Source organism: Megalops cyprinoides, chromosome 21 (genome assembly GCF_013368585.1).
Source record: "Megalops cyprinoides isolate fMegCyp1 chromosome 21, fMegCyp1.pri, whole genome shotgun sequence".
In the NCBI taxonomy this organism is placed as follows: Eukaryota; Metazoa; Chordata; class Actinopteri; order Elopiformes; family Megalopidae; genus Megalops; species Megalops cyprinoides.
The window spans coordinates 18,986,376-19,004,814 of NC_050603.1; the positions used below are offsets into that span (position 1 = coordinate 18,986,376).

General features: G+C 45.4%; 1 protein-coding gene across 5 annotated transcripts in view; it reads left to right on the plus strand.

Annotated features, from left to right (window-relative positions):
• spire1a (spire-type actin nucleation factor 1a) overlaps nucleotides 1-18,439 on the plus strand; it is a 47,337-nt gene that overhangs the window by 19,166 nt on the left and 9,732 nt on the right. For all 5 annotated transcript variants that reach the window (XM_036555428.1, XM_036555429.1, XM_036555430.1 and 2 more), the window contains exons 3-8: nucleotides 5,131-5,376; nucleotides 9,504-9,629; nucleotides 14,802-14,876; nucleotides 15,109-15,273; nucleotides 16,991-17,077; nucleotides 17,581-17,710. In XM_036555428.1, coding sequence (XP_036411321.1) covers nucleotides 5,131-5,376; nucleotides 9,504-9,629; nucleotides 14,802-14,876; nucleotides 15,109-15,273; nucleotides 16,991-17,077; nucleotides 17,581-17,710 — 829 coding nt within the window. The remainder of the gene's footprint in view (nucleotides 1-5,130; nucleotides 5,377-9,503; nucleotides 9,630-14,801; nucleotides 14,877-15,108; nucleotides 15,274-16,990; nucleotides 17,078-17,580; nucleotides 17,711-18,439) is intronic.

The window sequence follows — 18,439 nt, forward strand, 5'->3', positions numbered from 1 at the left end:
ACAACATTGAAACTGTTGGCTCAATAACTACATCTGTGGTAAAGGGTTTCACTCTGGTATAACAAAGCTGATGTTCCCATAGGTTTCAGGCTGCCTACCACAGCACACCTATATGGAAATGAAATGTATTGGAACATATTAAGAAACAGGTTGTTCAGCCCAATAATACATAGTAAAAGCTTATAAAACATGTATTAATGCAAATCAAAAATATGTTGCAGTATACCATAGTAACTATAATGCACATATTTGAAATCTCTAAAATATATTCTCAATATAATTTTTATGGCCAGTTTATATGGCATGTAGGGCATGTGATTCTTCTTTAGAGAGCTGGATTTGAATTGCGTAATATTTGCATATGGAATCTGACTAGCAGACCAACCCCTGGCTGATGTTGTGGCTTTAGTAATTGCGTAATATTTACATATGGAATATGACTAGCAGACCAACCCCTGGCTGATGTTGTGGCTTTCTGTTGCGTAGATTCCTACTTCACCTTCACTTTTAGAGTTGTTAGAGCTGCAGGTGTGATGTACTCAGCTTTTTGCTTATTATAAACACCTGCAGTATAAAACCGTATTATTGCCAGGTCTCAATGACGTAGCTATTGGCAGGTCTAGGGAATCTACGGGTGCGGAGGGATTAGCCTACGTTTTCACGTCGCCCTGGTCAGTGTCCCTATAGCACATGGAGGTGGATTATATTGCATAACCTGAGAGCACTTACTGTTATGTTGCCACTCAGAGCATCTGTCACAGAGCGGAGTGCTGTGGTCACGTGGCCTGCAGACTATGGGCTACTAAAGAGCAGAATCAACAGTGTGTGTGAATCGAATGAACACAATTACAAATGAATGACCGCTGAGCCCAACTTTGATTGATTTGATGAACAGTGTTAGGGTCTGGATTAATTGCGGTGTGCTTTACTTACTGCAGTTGAAATCCTACCTCAGGTCTTGGCAAAAACCAAATAGAATAAAAAAAAAACGCAAACGTCTGTTTCCCTTGCTTGGTTTTTTGTCGGTAGTGTGGCAGAACAGCCATCAGTAGGTTCTGATGTCAGATCCTAGGCTTTTCCTGTGACTGGTTCTCTGTCTCTAAATTAATGCTCAAGGGCAATGCCATATATTTTTAACTCTTCATTAGAGCTTAAAGGGATGTGCTCTGGTGTAACTGAAGAGCACTATAATCATGTCTCTACAGCCTCCACTCCCCTCTTTCTTTCTTTCATATACCAGCATGAGTAGGAGACCTTGATCTGTTGGTGCAGAGTTTTAACAGCATTATTGTGTGGCACGATGCCCAATTCTAAGTTTGCAGAGTACAGCTAATCCGTGTTGCCTTTCGCGGTCATTGAATTACTGTAAATCAGTTTCGGGATCTGCTCTGCTCCTTGTGTAAAAAAAGAAAAGTGAATTTAACCAAAGCCGAGTCTTATACCGTAACAGTCATATTCAGGAATTTTATTTTGGTTGTTTTGACCCGTGAATGTTAATTTGAACAGACTGGCAAGGTATTGAATTTAGAGGGATGTAAAAATTGAACATCGCCACTTTATCTGTATGGAAACAGCTGCAAAACAGTGTTGCGGGCTGTTGGTGAAGAAGCTTGGCTGTTTCCAATCGTTTGCACAGAAAAACAGGCCCTCTGAAAATGGCTCCTTCGGCTCGTTGGCTGCAGCTCTTGCTCTATTTCCAGCTCTTTAGCATGTGATTAAAATGTCTCTGTTATTGGCATGCTAGTTTCACCTTTGTATGCTGGAACAGGGGCTTTACAAAATCTTAATTGTGGCAGAACCATTCAGAGAGAGACCTCTGCAGCCTCTGCTGGTGTTGCTGTGTGGGGTAACGGTCTCTGGTCAGCTGATCCGATGTACAGAAATCAAAATAAAAAGGAAGAGGGGCAGATGTTACTCCCAAGCACAGAGCTCGGGTTTGACGGGGGGCAGTGCTTCCAGGGGAGCAGGAGCAGCTGTGTCCTCCCCGGGGTTTTGACCACACAACCCCCAGTCCCATCTCACCCTGCTGTCTTGTTCGTGATCAGCATTGGCAGTTCTCAGCAAAAGGGATTTGGGGAAAGTATGGGCATGTACTCTTCTCTGCCTCTTCTGTTCTCTTTCCAAACTTCACTGCTGGCGTTCAGCTTAGTGCCTGCCCTGAGCCATATTCTCTAGCAGGGCACTCCCTGTCCTAGCAGAAGTGCCTCACCTTGTATAACAGGAAGATTACCCAGGTCTGTACTTGAAGCTTCACTTGAAGCGTGTATGCTGGGACAAGAAGCATGTCTTTGTCTTGGAATGTGCGAAACTCTGATCAGACCACCCAGATTAGATGTGTGTGTTGAATGAAAATTTTAATGTAAACAGTGGTCATAACAGACTTTGGTTCATGAAACTCTTTGTCGTAGTGATGGGAAAGAGAGTCCAAGTCCAATGTGCAGAGTGAGATAACTGTGGTGTGTGTGGGAGTGTGGGAGTGTGTGCTTGTCTGTGTGTGTGTTTGCGTGCTGTTTGCATGTGTGTGTATGTGTGAACATCTACTGTGTGGTCTGTGTGTGTGTGTGTGTGTGTGTGTGTGTGTGTGGGGCAAGTGTAAGACACCTGTCACCTCTCCAGGGGGGCGGAGCAGGGATGTACCCAATAGATGAGGGGAGCAGTGTGTTTCAGCAGGATCTCCATCTGTCTCTGTCCCCTCGTCCCTCGGCTGGCTGCCTGTTCTGGGCCCTCCCTCCCAGCACTCAGAAAATGAGCTGCCAGAAAATGAATGCTGATCGCTGTCATTCGTCTCACTCACCCTGCTCGTAAACAGCCAAACCCAGTCTGCGCTCACTCAGCCGAGCGGCCTAACCCACAACCTCCGGGTGCCGTGATTGGGATTGATGGAAGCTGACAGGAAGCTGGCGGTTTGTCCCCCCGTCCCGCTGAAACGGGATCCTCAGCGGACCTTTTCCCCGGGACGACCTCCAGAGTCAACCAAAGGGCCGAGCTAATTCTGTGCCGTTTGTGGCGCCCTCCCGTCTCTCCGCTCCCTCTGTTCCTCGTTGCGTAACGCTGCCGTTTCACTCCGCCGCTGACTGCCCTCTCAGGGCTTTCTGCCCAGGCTGCGGAGCGGCGAGCCTGGCGCGGATCGGATTGAACACGGAGTTAACGACCTTCTGAAAATCCGCCTTTTCTTAAGTGCATCAGCCGGTTAAAATATTAGAACTTTCCGGAGGTGTCACTGCGGAAGTGGCACTTCCAATGTTCTTAGTTGTGCGTTGACTTTTTGACCCTTGACTCTAAGGCATTGTAGCCTTGCAGCCGTGATTTATTGCTGATAACTGATGTCGTATCGTTTGCAGTTGTGAGGGGGGTGATGCGAGGTAGTCTATGTTTGTCCCCGGTTTGTTTCTTTGCCATTTGCTTTGATTGTATTGTGGTGGCCACTACACTGGACTCCCTGTGACAGCAATTCCTATTCAAATAAGTAAATTGAATTGTGGGGGATGCTTTTTATGACAAAGTGGCACTCATTGGGCATGACTGTTGGACGCGTGGTGTGGTAACAGTGAGAGTCCTTGTTCTTGGACTGTTGATCAGCCGTACAGTGGAGGCATGGCCGGGCATGAGGTTCAGAGCTGAGGCCGGGTGAGAGCCAACAGGGTGATCAGGGCCAAATTCAGCCATTTGACCACGATCATAGATCATTCATCCATTCCTAAATTAAGTGGCTGTTGACAATTATGGTAATCAAAAAGGCTTTTGCTTGTGTTTTACTCTGCCTCACTTGTAAGTCACTTTGGATAAAAGCATCTGCCAAATGAATAAATGCAAATGCATTGTAACAAAAAAGCCAGAAAGTGCTGTAATCTTATTCAGCTTTGAATCCTTAATATTGTTTTGATTGTTAGTCATAATTGTAGCTTTGACGTTTGCTTATGTTAATAGAGATTCATGAATCATAAGTGCATTGATATGTGATGCCTCAACACCTGTGGAAATGTGTTCACATGTGCACAGTATTCAAACTATACCTTCTCTGCTTCATTCCTCTGCTTCATTGGTGGTAATTTAGAATTTATATTGAAGATCTGTCATTATGTCATGTTTGGATGAAACTGATGGACTGATAGTGCTCTCTTACACAGTAAGACAACCATAGCTCCTTAGCTTTGCCATTCCAGCCACATTCAGGCCTATGTAGTTTGTTGGTCATTGCCTCATCAGAGTGTTGAGACTTTCATTTATGTATGGTGCTTTGTAGGAAAAGTGTCCATACTGATCCAGAACAAGGCTCTCCCCTTCTGTGATGAAGTATTACAGTCCAAAAAATGTCATCAACTCTAAGCCACTTTCTGGTGATCAAATGCATTTGATGACAGCAACAAAATCTATGTTCATATGCCAAGGCTGTGGTTATGATGAATGTTTTTTTTCCCCCTGACACAGTGAGTGATCACAGACCAAAACAGTGACATGATCACTTTACTCAATTGTTAGATTATATTAAAACACTTGTGGAATGTTCAGAGGAAGGGCATGTATGAAAATATGTATCTGCACCTGTTCTGTTCATTTCCACAAAGGTGTGATATAGGTGACCTCACTCATCACTTCGATTGCCATTGTGTAACCGGATATTACCTTGGAAAGTGTCCATCGTATGATACATAAGATAGAATTTAAAAAAAGATGTCATATAATGGATGTGCATTGTGTAGCCAGTACTCTGAAAATAATTTCTGAATATGAATTCAGCTGAATTTTAGGAGCCAGAGGATTGGAAGGGGGCGTGGTGGCAGGTCCTGTATTAGCAGAGATGTGGTGCTGTATTCGATGAGCACAGGCGCAAGCCTAGAGAACTGTGTTGGACGAGAGTTTTTATGCCCTGTGCCGACTGGAATATAGATGCCTGTGTTTACTGCAGTGCCCTGTGCCTATTGAAGAACACGTGCCCTGTGTTTCCTGGAGCATGTTTATGTCTTTTGTTTACTAGAGAGTTTGTGCTCTGTGTTTACTATAGGTCTCATGCTCTGTGCCTACTGTAATATGTAACCCTATGCTTACTGCAGGGCATGTGTGCTGTGTACTGATTGGAGTACCCGTGCCCTGTGCTTACTGTGGTTTTTGCGCCCTGTGTTTGGCCTGCAGGTGATCGAGTCCCTGGGCATCATGATCTACAAGGCGCTGGACTACGGGCTGAAGGAGAACGAGGAGAGGGAGCTGAGCCCGCCCCTGGAGCAGCTCATCGACCTCATGACCAACATGGCCGAGTCGGAGAGCGACGGCTGCCCCGACGAGGGCTACGAGGCCACCGAGGAGGAAGACGAGGAGGAGGACGGCGACGACGACCCCGCCGGCGCGTGCAACGTCCGCGGCTACCGGGACATCCTCAAGGTAGGGGAGGGCCACCCTGGTACAGGGCACAACATTCTGTAATTGCTTATCTCACAGCATGGTGTTAATACTCCATATCGTCAAAGTAGCTCCTTGAGACACGTTTTTCTTAACTAGAATCAAATAACTGGAATCAAATAATCCTCCAGAAATTTATAAATCAGTTTATTGACATGGATGAATTGTTTGTACTGATGGCTGCTGTTTGAGCCTGTGGTAGACTCACAAACGTCAACCTGCTAGACCTGTTACATAATTGAATTTTCCACAACCTTAAAGACCCTGACTTTTCAGAAGGAGAGAGCGATCACGTTGGACATGCAGTGGTGTTGCATTATGGGTTCTTGTGGAATGAATGTTCTTGTTAAGTTAAGCCTTTGCCATATATGAGAAGGCTCTGGGAGACTTCTTGCAGGCTAACATTATTAACAGCAGCACAGTCTTTTTCAAAGATTAGCCTCCTTGCTTTGAGTATTGTTATAATTGTCGATGATGAAAACTGCGGTTAGCTTTTGAAAATTCTGGCTAAAAGCCTCAAATTTCCCAGTCACATGATGCATCATTCCACTAGACACTCACTAATCTGCTCACTGCAAACAGTGCATAGGTCCTTCATATGGGTGGCTAATCGCACTCTTGACTCAAGGTGCTTGACGTCACGGAGGGTTGGTCCCATTTAGCTCAACTGTACTGAGCACCAGTACAGTCACCCCACTGAACAACCTCAGGTGACATTGTTACATGACACTGTTGTCACCAGTGAAGTGTTGCTGTGTCCGAATGAGGATCTTGCTAGCCAACATTACAACCATGAGTCATGACTTGTGGCCAGTGAGCCTCTGAGTCCACTGCTGGCTCAGGCTGGTAAAATTAAAAATGGTGGTAATCCTATTGTCACAGGGACAGTGGGATATGACAGACTATGACCTTTCAATGCGGCATTTATCTCAAGCTTGTTGTCTTTGGAGCCACTAAAATGGCAATCTCTTCATTCAGCAGAACTGAATGAAGAGACATTTGGGAATTGAGGGGAAAGGCCAAGAGAACAGGGTGGCATAACAGCTGTGATGGAATTAATATGGTCTCCACATACTTTCTTAGATTAACTCCTTTATACATTTCTAATTTCACAATGAATGGGGAGACCTTATTTTTCAGCCCTTTTGAGTGACTGGTACTTTAGGCAAGGTCTTGATGATGTGGTGATGAATGGATATGGATTTCTTTTGGGTCTTACCTAAATAGTGATATGGTTTGTGGAGGAAAATCCCAAAATGCAAGACATTGTGGAAAATGGTGTCATTGATTGTGAGAGATCCCACTCCTTCGTACTTTTCGAGTCAAGGATGTCGACATTTGTAAAAAAACTACGAACGATTTAAAAAAAACAGAAAAACCTGTCATGTGACTGAGCTTTGTGATGTAGATGGTGCACAACAGGAGAAAATTACACATGATGATTCACTGTTGCAGTTAAGATTAAAATGATGTGTTACTGAGCCCTATTAAAACAAGGTGCAGCTCAGTGAATCAAAATGGCAGTTTGTGCCTTTGGGCGAGTATCTGCAAATCACAGCTAATGAGCGCATTGAGCAGGACACTGATTTTGATAATGAGGGAAATCAAGAGAAATACAAACAGTATTATACAAACAGAAGTACTTGTAAAGCTGTATAATATGGACACGGTGGAGCAACCTGCAGTGCATACCTGGAAAGCTACCTGTGCATTTTCATTAGGCTGTTTGCCAGCTACTGCTTAGTGGGGGAAAAATGTCCTACTTAACTCAACCTGTGTTAATTTTTTATGTGTTTCAGTGGAGAGGGAGCATTTTGGGAATATCTATGTCACATAGAACTGCCACTAAAATGAGATGGATAGAGATGTCACACATGGTCATGACTTTTTTAGTATGGAATTTTCTGTCCCCTTAGAAGCCACTTGGAGTTCTTCTGTGAAAGATGAATGAAGAATAAAAAACACAGGAGGAAAGTGCTAGATTGAATGCAATGCCGTGCATTGGTTGACCATAGTCCCTCTTGTGTCTGTGGTTAAGTGGTTTAGCACCTTTTACATGCGCTCTCGGGGGCGGGACTAAACGGCGACCCCACAGGGACCCTCCCACCAAGGAGGGCTAAGCCCCAAAAAAATGTCTAAGGAGCTTTTGGGGGGCTGGAAGTGCCAGTAAAAATAGCAAGAGTTAATAATGTAAGAGAGAAAACGTACAAGGGAGAGGAATCCTGGGAAAGTTGCCCCAGTGTGGTTAAACAATGTACCCTGTGTAACGTGAGTGCTGTAGGTACAAGGGTTGGGTTGCGTGAGTGCGTGAAGCCACGGACAGAGTGGGATCAGTAGCCTGTAATCAATGCAACAGTTGCCTGATTGAGGAGTGCGGAGCCGTCACCAGTATTAGATAACTCTAAATGCATTCCTCTCCCTGGGGTCAGGCTGGAAGACGGCAGAAACGGAGGATAATTAAATGAAACGGCACCACGTGAGATGCAATGGAGGGCCCCCACATTCTGATAATTGTGTAGCTACACAACATCATGAGTGAAGGCAGCTCTCAGACAGATTCTGGTAACATCTGGGTTTGAGTCGGCCTGTGCTGTCTTTTTATTATGCAAGCGGTTTGACAGGAGACTTGGCTTTCCATGAGACGATGCTATTAACTTGAGGTTACAGGTTAAAGAGATGAGCATGTTTGCGTAGATGGGTAAACTTAGCCCGCCCTAAGCAGACACTTTGATTTAACCAGCCAAAACAAGTATAAAGTGGAACATGGACCAGTGGTAGTCATGTTTCTGAAGGTACAAGTCAACGTGTTTGTCTCTGTAATTAATCATATACTACAAAAGGATTAATTTGTACACAGAGGCATGCTGGGAATGAAACCGGGAAACCAAGAAACTTTGTTACACAGGCCAGAGAAACGCCTTGGATAGGTCCATGTATTGTAAATGGTGGTTGTATTCAGCTGTGCAGAGTCCTCGACTTGCCTCGAGATGCTTCAGTGAGACTTTCCATAATGTCAGCTCCCAGTCAGTCAAGCCCTTGGGCATGAGCGAGGGTGCGATAATCGCTTTAACGCGCCTGGGTGGAATCGTCCCGCGTTGGAGAGAGCTAGTGAGGAATTGCCCACTGGAGCTAGGGCTTTGTCCCTATATGCCTCTTTTACTGTCATTGTCTGACAGGAGGAGGACATTCTAAAAATTGACATTTGGCCGCCGTAGCACTTAAGACAGTTGCGGTCTTGTTCATTCAGGTAATCTGAGCTGCAAATCCAAGCAGTGAGAAACATCACAACTGGTAAAAGTGGGAGCAGATATTTTCCACACCTGCATTGGATTTCCCTTTTAATGCTTTTAGTGTAATGTTTTTTTTTTTTTTTTTTTTTTTTTTTTTAAATGTCAGACTTGTAGGCGGTAGGAGAAATTCCTTTTGAAGGCAGGGCATGGACAACAGCATGTTAAAATGTCATCCGACCAGTCTGAGGTGTTGTCCCCCATGGGTGATTTGACATCACAGCTCAGTCCGAGTCATGGCTCGCTGGCTCTGGAGGAATGCTTCGACGCGGCTGTCTCCGCCAAGCCATGCGAGGAGCGGGGCCGGGTGGCCTCCCGCTCACGTCAGGGTCATACATGACACGAGGACATGGTCTGATGATTGAGCCTCAGCGTTTGGATTCAACATGTCTGCCTCACTGACATCAATAGGAAATGCAGCTGGTCCCCGTTTCACAAAATCCAGATATGCAGGCAATTAGTTGTTTTTGTTCAGTGAAGCTGAAAAATGTATAGGAACCTAACCCTTGCTAATGTCGTAATATTGAGAATGAACTCGTGACCATCTGTTTTACAGCAGGGTTTCCAGGAAAGCACCGTGTCGTATAAACGGCCTCTGCCTACATGCTGTTGAAAGTGTGGAGCAATATGTTCCCCACTCAAGGACATTGAGGGTGGCATTATGTCGCTTTTAAAAATAATAACGTGTTACACACCGTGCAATGATCCATCATGTTTTGTTAGTAATAGGTTTGTTATGTAGGCCCATCATTTGGTCATCGGTGAGTGAACATTATGTGTGTGACTTTCTCCCTCCCGCCTCTCTACCTCTGTCCCTGGCAGCTGTGCACCTCCCACCTCCCCAGCCCCTCGGACGTGCCGAGCCACTACCAGGCCGTGTGCCGCGCCCTCTACGCCGAGACCAAGGAGCTCCGCACCTTCCTGGAAAAGATCAAGAGCGCCAAAGAGGTGAGGCTCCTGGAACGGCGCAAACAGTCCATCTTATTTCATGTGAACTGAATTTTGTTGGCAGATTCCACCGAGAAAATGAATTCATATCATACTCATTTCAAGTTCTTCCAAGCGAAAAGTAATACTTAAAGTACCGCTGCAACTACTACTATTACTACTACTACTACTAATAATAATAAATTACAGATTATACTCAATCATGTGCAGACTTCCAGGAAACCATATATGTAACAAAGAACAACAGGTTCTTGTTAAACTGTTTCAAATGTAGATGAGCACTGAGTTTATTAAACCTGCTTGAGAAATGGAAAGAACATCAGCATGCCCCGGGGACCAGTGCTGGGGAAACACATTTGTGTCAGAGTTCACTGGGCCATCGCAAGCCTTCAGGATAATGAACCTTTCCAAAGTCAGCGTCTCTGGACCGGACCGGTCTGACCATCTGCACAGAGGTCACTGGGAGAGATTATTTCAGCAGACCAGGCACAACAAGTCTGAGTATTAGACACGCTCTGCAGAGGAAAACAGCCTGGCAGCTGGCCCTGAGTGTTTAGCGGCTGGCCTGGTGTGTGCTGTGCAGAGGCTGGATGGAGGAATACGTATAAATGGGCTGTGATGCGGCTCCGCTGGTTTGCTGGTTTTCCCCATGTTCCAGTGACATGGTGACCTTGGTGCTGTCTGTTAAAATATCCCTGGGTACGAGATTGAGGAGTGAGCTTGGGGTACAGATTTCTGTGTGCTCATGCCACCCTAATGCGACACTCTGTGATGTACCAGAAAGGGTTCCTCTTGGGTGGGTGGAAACCGTGTGCTTCTACTACAGTACTAATTACTACAGTAATTAACATCAGCAATGTTACAGAGGTGATCATGTACATTATACACATACAAAATAATAATTCTAATAAATACTAAAAAAATCTCTCCTCCTTTGTCTCTGTCTCTACCTCTCTTTCAATTCAAATTTTCAAATTCAGATCTGTGACAAATAAAATTATGCTGCCACGTCATAAAAAAGTGTTAGAAATATAACAATGCCATAGACAATAGGTATATACTGCATTGTGATATAATATACACATATCCATGTACACCCTCATGTACATGCTTATATGTACATGTATACATGCAAGTGCGCACACACACACACACACGCTATATACAATACACTACACATGTGCACACACAATTTATTCATTATTTTACATTAGCTTATTAGTTTACCCACTGTCCCTCAGGGTATGGCAGAAAGTATGGTACACATTTAAATGCCAGATGAATAGTTTCTTTTCAAGGGCGCTTTATTGGCAGAACAAACAAAAGCAGTGTTGCCAAAGCAATAATGTAGACAATATTAAATGTATGTGCATCTGTGCAGGATAGAAGAATATCCATGCATATTTTACAAATATATACTTGCATGCATCCACAGATGCATGGATATATATGCTGTCTATCTATATCATCTAGATTTCTGTTCCTTTCTCCCTGTCTCTCTCTCTCGCTCTCTCGCTCTCGCTCTCTCTCTCTCGCTCTCTCTCGCTCGCTCTCTCTCTCTCGCTCTCTCTCGCTCTCTCTCTCTCTCACTCTCTCTCTCTCACTCTCACACTCTCACACTCTCTCAGTCCCACTCTCTCTCATGCCAAATAGCACAGACAGCTGTAGGACATGGCACGCACAGTGTGATCAACAGGGCGATTATTGGCGACCTTTATTCTGAGTAGTACCTTGATGTTTATGCAATGTTCTCATCCACGGAAGGGTGTGAGTGGGGTAATTGGTTCTTTGAGTCACGCCAGTGATTAGCACAGAGGAGATGGATGGCATCCAGCGCAGGTTTATTGTGCTGAGCGCACCTCTCATCTCAGAACAGCTGTAATTATTTTAATAGACCTGCTCAAATTATTTGCACTGCCAAATAATGCATAAAAATTGAATGACATTGAAAGAGAAACAATCAGATCCACCTTTACTGAACCCTCTGGTGGGTGTCCAACAGTCGACTGGTTTTACAAGGGCGCAGAGGAGAATAGGGACAGGTCCAAAATGCTGACCAGACAGAAACAGAACTGGCTGGTTAACACCCTGTCGTCCCACGCAGTGATAAGGCGTAAGTGTTATGTAAGGTTGTATGACGGAGGACAAAGGCACAGATTCAGGTGGGATTTCTCGGCTCAAGCCAAATGCTGTCTGTGGCTTTTGATGGGATCAAAAACCTCAGGGTGCAGAGCCAGGGTGCTCTTTGTGCTCCGAAATTAATACCGAAAATCGCCTCCTAAGCCTTTAAACAGGAAGGTGGCTACCACAGAATGGCACAGTAGGACTTGTAAGCAAACTGCTCCCAGTGTCTCAGTGAACTGATACCAAATTCCGTTGACCAATATATTGGCATGGATTTGTGTGTGTGAACAGTGTGTGTATGTGTGTTGTGTGTGTGTGTGTGTGCGTGTGTGTGTGTGTGTGTGAAGTCATGGGTACTAATTCCAGGTGTACAAAGGGACGGGACTTACAGCTAAAGGTCAGTCCTCGCTGCTGTTTTTAACCTGTCTGCGGAGTGCCGCGATTAGGCTGGTGTCCCGGTTCCCCTTGCGTTAACCGCGCGTCTGCGGCAGCACACCGCACCAGTTCAGCCGCATTCTGCATTGTCAGCTTTCACATCCCGCAGTGAAATTAGGCGTGGCTCTTCTGTCAAGAGCCACATTGAACTGACACAGCTGGAATGCTTGGGGTTTTCCTTGTGTATTGTTTGAAAGTGTACAGCTATTAGGTATTTGAAAATGACAGGGTGGTTGGCTGCGACTTCCATAGTTTAGGTGTGGCCTTGCTGAGAAATTATACCTGAACATGATAAAAAATAGTACAAAAATTTTGTTTGTGTAGCACGACTCATGTACAAGCTCTGACAAAATAAAGGTATACAGTTTAACAGTGTGCTGACCTGGCGCTATTGTGTGCTAACACACAGCATGTCTGCTTTGCTGGGTGACTTGGCTTATTCTGGTGTTAAATTAAAAAATGTCAATGATCAAAGCAAACAACTGGGAAAACTTTACAAATTGGATTTATCCTCAGCTCCCATATGTTTCTATAGCTCATCTTAGCACTCGTTGGAATCGCCTCCTAGCTTCATCTTATTCGTGCTCAGGCTGGGATTTGATCCCTATCAGATTATGTAATTCATAGTCGCAAAAATCCAACGGGTCCTTTTTTTTCCGACAAGGAGAGCATAAGGAGATTATGTTGACGGGAGAGGCGCGGCACAGAATGGTTCAGTGCAGTTGGTAATGCATAACCAAACGCCATATGTTACAGAAACATGTAGGAGAGAACCACAGTTCTGGGTTTGGTTTTCCTGACAGTGTTGTGGTGCTGTGTTTTTGAGTAGCTAATGGGCCTCCGCCTTTCCAGCTGTATGCCAGTTCAGGTCACAGTATGGACTGTGCCGCCTATCAAGTTAAATTGGTATCCAAAATGGCGATTGATCCTGGATGAGTGATCAGCCTGTGAATATTGCAGGTTGTTACTGTTGTAGATCAGTGTGTGGGCTAGAGAACAAACTCCTTTCCCTTGAGATGTTTTACTGCTTTATCACATTCTAAAGCCACGATTGCGTAGGCATTGTACATGAGAATTCACATTGCCCATTCTTGTCTCCATTTCCTGGTCCATCCGTTTTTGGCTTCTGTCATGTATGCAGGGCATGGAGGAGATAGCGCTGTCTGAGAGTGGTAGAGTCCATTCTGGCTATGTCAGATCCACAGTGTAGCCAGTAGGATCTCTGTGCAGAACCAATACTGCCTTGCATTTCAGTTTTAGTCTCAGACAGCATTTTCTTGATCAGTCTGTGTTTCTATTAGCATTTACTCACAAATAAACATCTGACAAAGCATTCTGCTGGAAATAGCACCAGTAGGGCTGTAGTAAAGAGTCAATACGGCATTGTGCCTGAAATTTAGTTGTGGTGACCTTCGAAAGGCGGTGTTACCTTGATGAATAGTTTTGTCAGCAGCATGCCCTCATAAACACAGATATGGCCCTGTGGGACACAGCAAGTTTTGGCTGTGAAGCACAGAATGAGGGAACAGGCACCCTGGCTCAGATGGAATTCCAGACTTGAAGTTTAACGCTGGAAACACTCTTCAGATTGAACCAAAAAACCTTCAGGGCAATCAGCTGGCATGTGCTTTAGCGGGCTTTATGTTTTTTATACACAAAAACACCAGAAAAAGTCATAAACCTGAACCTTTTAATATAAAGCTATCTGCGGCGCAATATCCCAGAAATGTGTATATCCACGCAAAGAAACCAAATGGATTATCTGTGGAATGCCTTAGAGGTATACAGGTATAAAATGAAATTCTGTGGATGGCTACTGTTGTGGAGAGTGAGGTCCGGGGTTCAAAACACCAGCTGTGTGCATGGGCAGTTTTTACTGTAGTTTTGTGGCATTTGGAAAAGCACTGTTAGTGCTAGCAGCTAGTTCGTCTTCTAGTTCAATACTGATCATGCCATACTCTGAGAGGCACAGCATGTCCATGCACAGGTCACTGAAACGGGGAGGTCATATCGATCACACATCCCAGATCCGGGCTTGGAAAGATGAGTTCCCTTTCTCCAAGTCTCAGGAATCCCACAGGACATCTGTCTGGCTGCGACTGGCCTTAATTGAACAGAGAGCTGTCAGGGGTCAGCTTGCGGTCATACCCTCTGGTCTGGGTTTTCGTGTTTGGTTCAGTGGCCGTGGAGAGCCTTCTCACTTCCCACTTGAAAGTGCCAAAAGCCGGTGCAGGATGGTCCGTCACCCCAGACTGACCTCTTTTGTCACACCTGTTGAAGACCCCCATGAACTTCTAAAGGACGTTCAACTTCACCTCAGCTGCAACGGGAAAGACAAGATGTGTGAATCATATGTAGCAACATCTAGAGGGTGCGATTTTGATCCCAGAAATTCTTGAAATCGATGTTGACCCCAACCACAGATATATAAATTTAGAAGTGCTGGGGAATGTTAGCAGTTAGTCACCCTTTGTGAGCTGAGGGTAGAAGGTTTGTCAAATGATTTGGATACATGGAGATCCCTTGTACTTACTAATGCCTTTGCCTTGTGGAGCGCATAACCCTGTGGTCAAAACCCTGTCCTTAAGGCCTGACCATTTCTCCTGTTCGCAGAACCTGCGGAGGATGGAAGGGGAAAGCCCAGAAGAGCCAGTGAGAGACCTGAACGAGCTGCAGAACGCTGACTGGGTAAGACAAGCTCATCTCCCACAATCCTTTTCACCTCTAGCAGATGTGTGGCAGAGTGGTATTTGAAGGGTTTTGACCATGTTTGGTACTGAGGGAGTTGAGGCTTTGTGTGTGTGTGTCTGTGTGTGTCTGTGTGTGTGTGAGTGCACTGTATGTGTTAAAGACAAGAGTCCAGGCTTGTCTTGGCATTCATTTGGTCTTCATAGCCCCTGCATGTTTGTGTTCTGGTCAGGCTCGGTTCTGGGTGCAGGTGATGAGGGACCTGCGGAATGGAGTGAAGCTGAAGAAGGTCCAGGAGCGGCAATATGACCCCCTGCCCTTTGAGTACCAGCTCACGCCCTACGAAATGCTGATGGATGACATCCGCTCTAAGCGTTACAAGCTGCGCAAGGTCATGGTGAGCGCAGGGGCGGGGCCGCACAGGGAAGAGGGCAGGGCATCGTAGATGTAGCCTTCTATTACAGTGACCTGCTGGTCCATCCACTCCCGTGTGCACACGTTCATGTTGTCCTGAAACGGTAACAAGTTCTGCATTGGCGTTTAAAAGGTTCTAAACGGGTACCTTGACTGGCCTACAACCTGAACCATTTGAGTGTCTTAATATTTGCTGTGTTTAATGTATTTCAAAGACATCCACATTCCTAAAACATAGACTAACGTTACAACCAGCATTTGAAAGTAATCTACACTATTAAATACAAGATCCCTTCAGTTAAACGATCCATGTGTCTTGCCCTGGAGTCTAACCTGTAACTGAAGCTGTGAGTTGAGGCGGACTGAATGATGTGTCTGACTGACGTACTCTAGGCACAGGGAGCGTAAAGCAGTCTAACAGTCTGCACAGCAGATGGAAAAACAGCACATAGCAATGCGAAGCTCACCGCTTCTAAACCACAGCCAATCCAAAAAGCACTCGGGAAAATCGTCCGCCCAGGGCTGAGACATGGTTATCTGCCTCAGGCTGTGACCACAGTTGTTCCCCGCCTTTTCATTCTTACAATATCTGTGATAGGAGGGTGCAGTGCTTTTAAAAATACCAGACATGGATCTTTTGTCCTGTGGTCATCTGCCGCATCCAGACCATCTTGCTCTGTGGTGTTCAGGAATGATTATCGTCTCTAATTGCGTTCTGTGTGGGCTGAATTGTCATGAGGCTGAAAAACTATATTGTCAGATCTGAGGAATTCTGTCAGAAGAGCTGTTTGCTTGGTTGCTCCGGAACTGCAGCAAAATTTGCCTCTACATCCAGATGGCTTAAAGGTAGCTAGATGCAATGTTGTCATCTAAATCAGTGTTAATAACGGGAAGATGAAAGAAAGAGATCCCACAGAGATACTTCAATTTGTGTGTGATTTCACATGCCACTCCTGGATACTAACTGAGACACCATACACAGCGTAATATTTACTACTTTTGCTGTACATTGTTTCAGTTGCATGACTTGTTTAATGGGTGAAATGTGAACATTCCTTCATGTAAAGGGCTTAGCCGCCATAATCGCTCCTGCTAATCTCTTAACGACTCTTCAGGGCAGAAATGGACAAGTAGACAACAAACCCAAAAAATGGACAGCTGAGACCACAAAGTGAGTCCTTGAAGGTGCGCTGTCTCTCGGGTCAACACCCAGAACATACATGGGATGGCATTCTGAGAGTGCCATGGCCTCCTCCCTAGCCTGTCCACACCCAAAGTTGCAGCTGCTGCGCTTCCTACACTGGTAGCTAGACTGCATGCTGTTGCGCTCTCGTCCGTAATCTTTGTGTATTATCGGCTAACCGTATTCTTCAAATTCCCTTCCAAAGCATGAGGGTGCTACACGTGACAAAGTGAACCATGCTAACGATGATAAGTTGTCCCATAAATTCTCTTTTGAAGCTGTTTTCCAGTCTGTGAGTACATATTTGATTGAGAGGTGTGCATGAAGCACTGTAGATTCGATCTGGGCTATGTAATCAGCAGGATCTCGAATAACCGGAATGAACACGCAGCCAGCTGGGTGCAGTTTGTTGTGACGGTGACTGTAAGGGCAAGCTGACCCAACAAGATGTCGGGCCTGGGTCACGCCCCTGCATCTGTGTACCCTAATCTCCGCTCCCCTTCCCATGATCTCCCAGGTGAACGGAGACATCCCGCCCAGGTTAAAGAAGAGTGCCCATGAGGTCATCCTGGAGTTCATCCGGTCCCGACCTCCTCTTAATCCTGTGAGTGCATGCTGCCATCCACAGGGCTCAATGATGGTGATGATGAGGATGATAGTAGTAAAGATACAACTTTGACATACACATGGGAATGACTGTCTGTTTCCTTGCAAACAGAGAAAAGTGTTCACTCTGTGTGTGTGTGTGTGTGTGTGTGTGTGTGTGTGTGTGTGTGTGTGTGTGTGTGTGTGTGTGTGTGTGTGTGTGTGTGTGTGTGTGCGCGCGCGCGCGCAGATGGAGAATAGTATTCCCTCCTTAGTGTGTTAGGTGCATATTGAGAAGTATGCTCTCTTTAGTATATTTATATGCACATGTGGATGTAGTAGTATCTTGATAGTATCTTGATATGTAGGCATGGGGATGAATATTCTCTCTTTAGTGTGTTGATACATATGTGTAGCTCACTGCTGTCTGATGCCTTTCTGTATATGTGTGTGTGTGTGTGTGTGTGTGTGTGTGTGTGTGTGTGTGTGTGTGTGTGTGTGTGTGTGCACGTGCATGCTCAGGTCTCTGCCCGCAAGCTGAAGCCCCACCCCCCGCGGCCACGCAGCCTGCACGAGCGAATTCTGGAGGAGATCAAAGCAGAGAGGAAGCTGAGGCCCGTGTCCCCTGAGGAGATCCGCAGGAGCCGGCTCGGTGAGCAACGTGCACACATGCACACAGACCCATATCCACACACACACACGAACACACACGCAGTCATGCACAAAGATACTCAACTTCATATACACATGCACAAATACACCCCCACCTACACATACACATACACACAGCCACATGCATGCTCACACACACATGCAGTTACATGGGCTCAAACAGATATAGACAGGCATACACACAGCATACACTGGCACGGTTCATTGTGTCACGATTATAGTCTCTACAAATATTTTCACTTCTTGGCTCGTCTAAGTAAATGTGTCACCAGTTGGGATTCTGTCCTTAATAAATGACACACCATCACAAGGTGTATCAGGAGTGCAGTTACTCTGGGAAGTCCCTGCAGCTGTTAAATGCTTTTAAACTGTTAGCACTGCATGCTTTGAACTGCATCACGCAGTCACACAGTAACACATACCTTCCAGTCAGTTTTTTTCCTTATGGAGAGCTTCACTTTTAGTGAAGATATGGTGGATTAGACCCCACCTACTGACAGTGTGACACCATTAGACGCATGGCTGTCCTAGATGGAGAATGGCAGAATGAACATATACTGTATGTGTGAATACATTGTTGTCATCAGATCAAACGGTGCTGATCTATGACTGTCTGCCATTCTCCTCTGCCTGGCTTCTTCATCTCTGTCTGATGCTCTGAACTCAGTATTCTGAGATACTGTTTAGTATCTGGACAGCGTTCAGATTT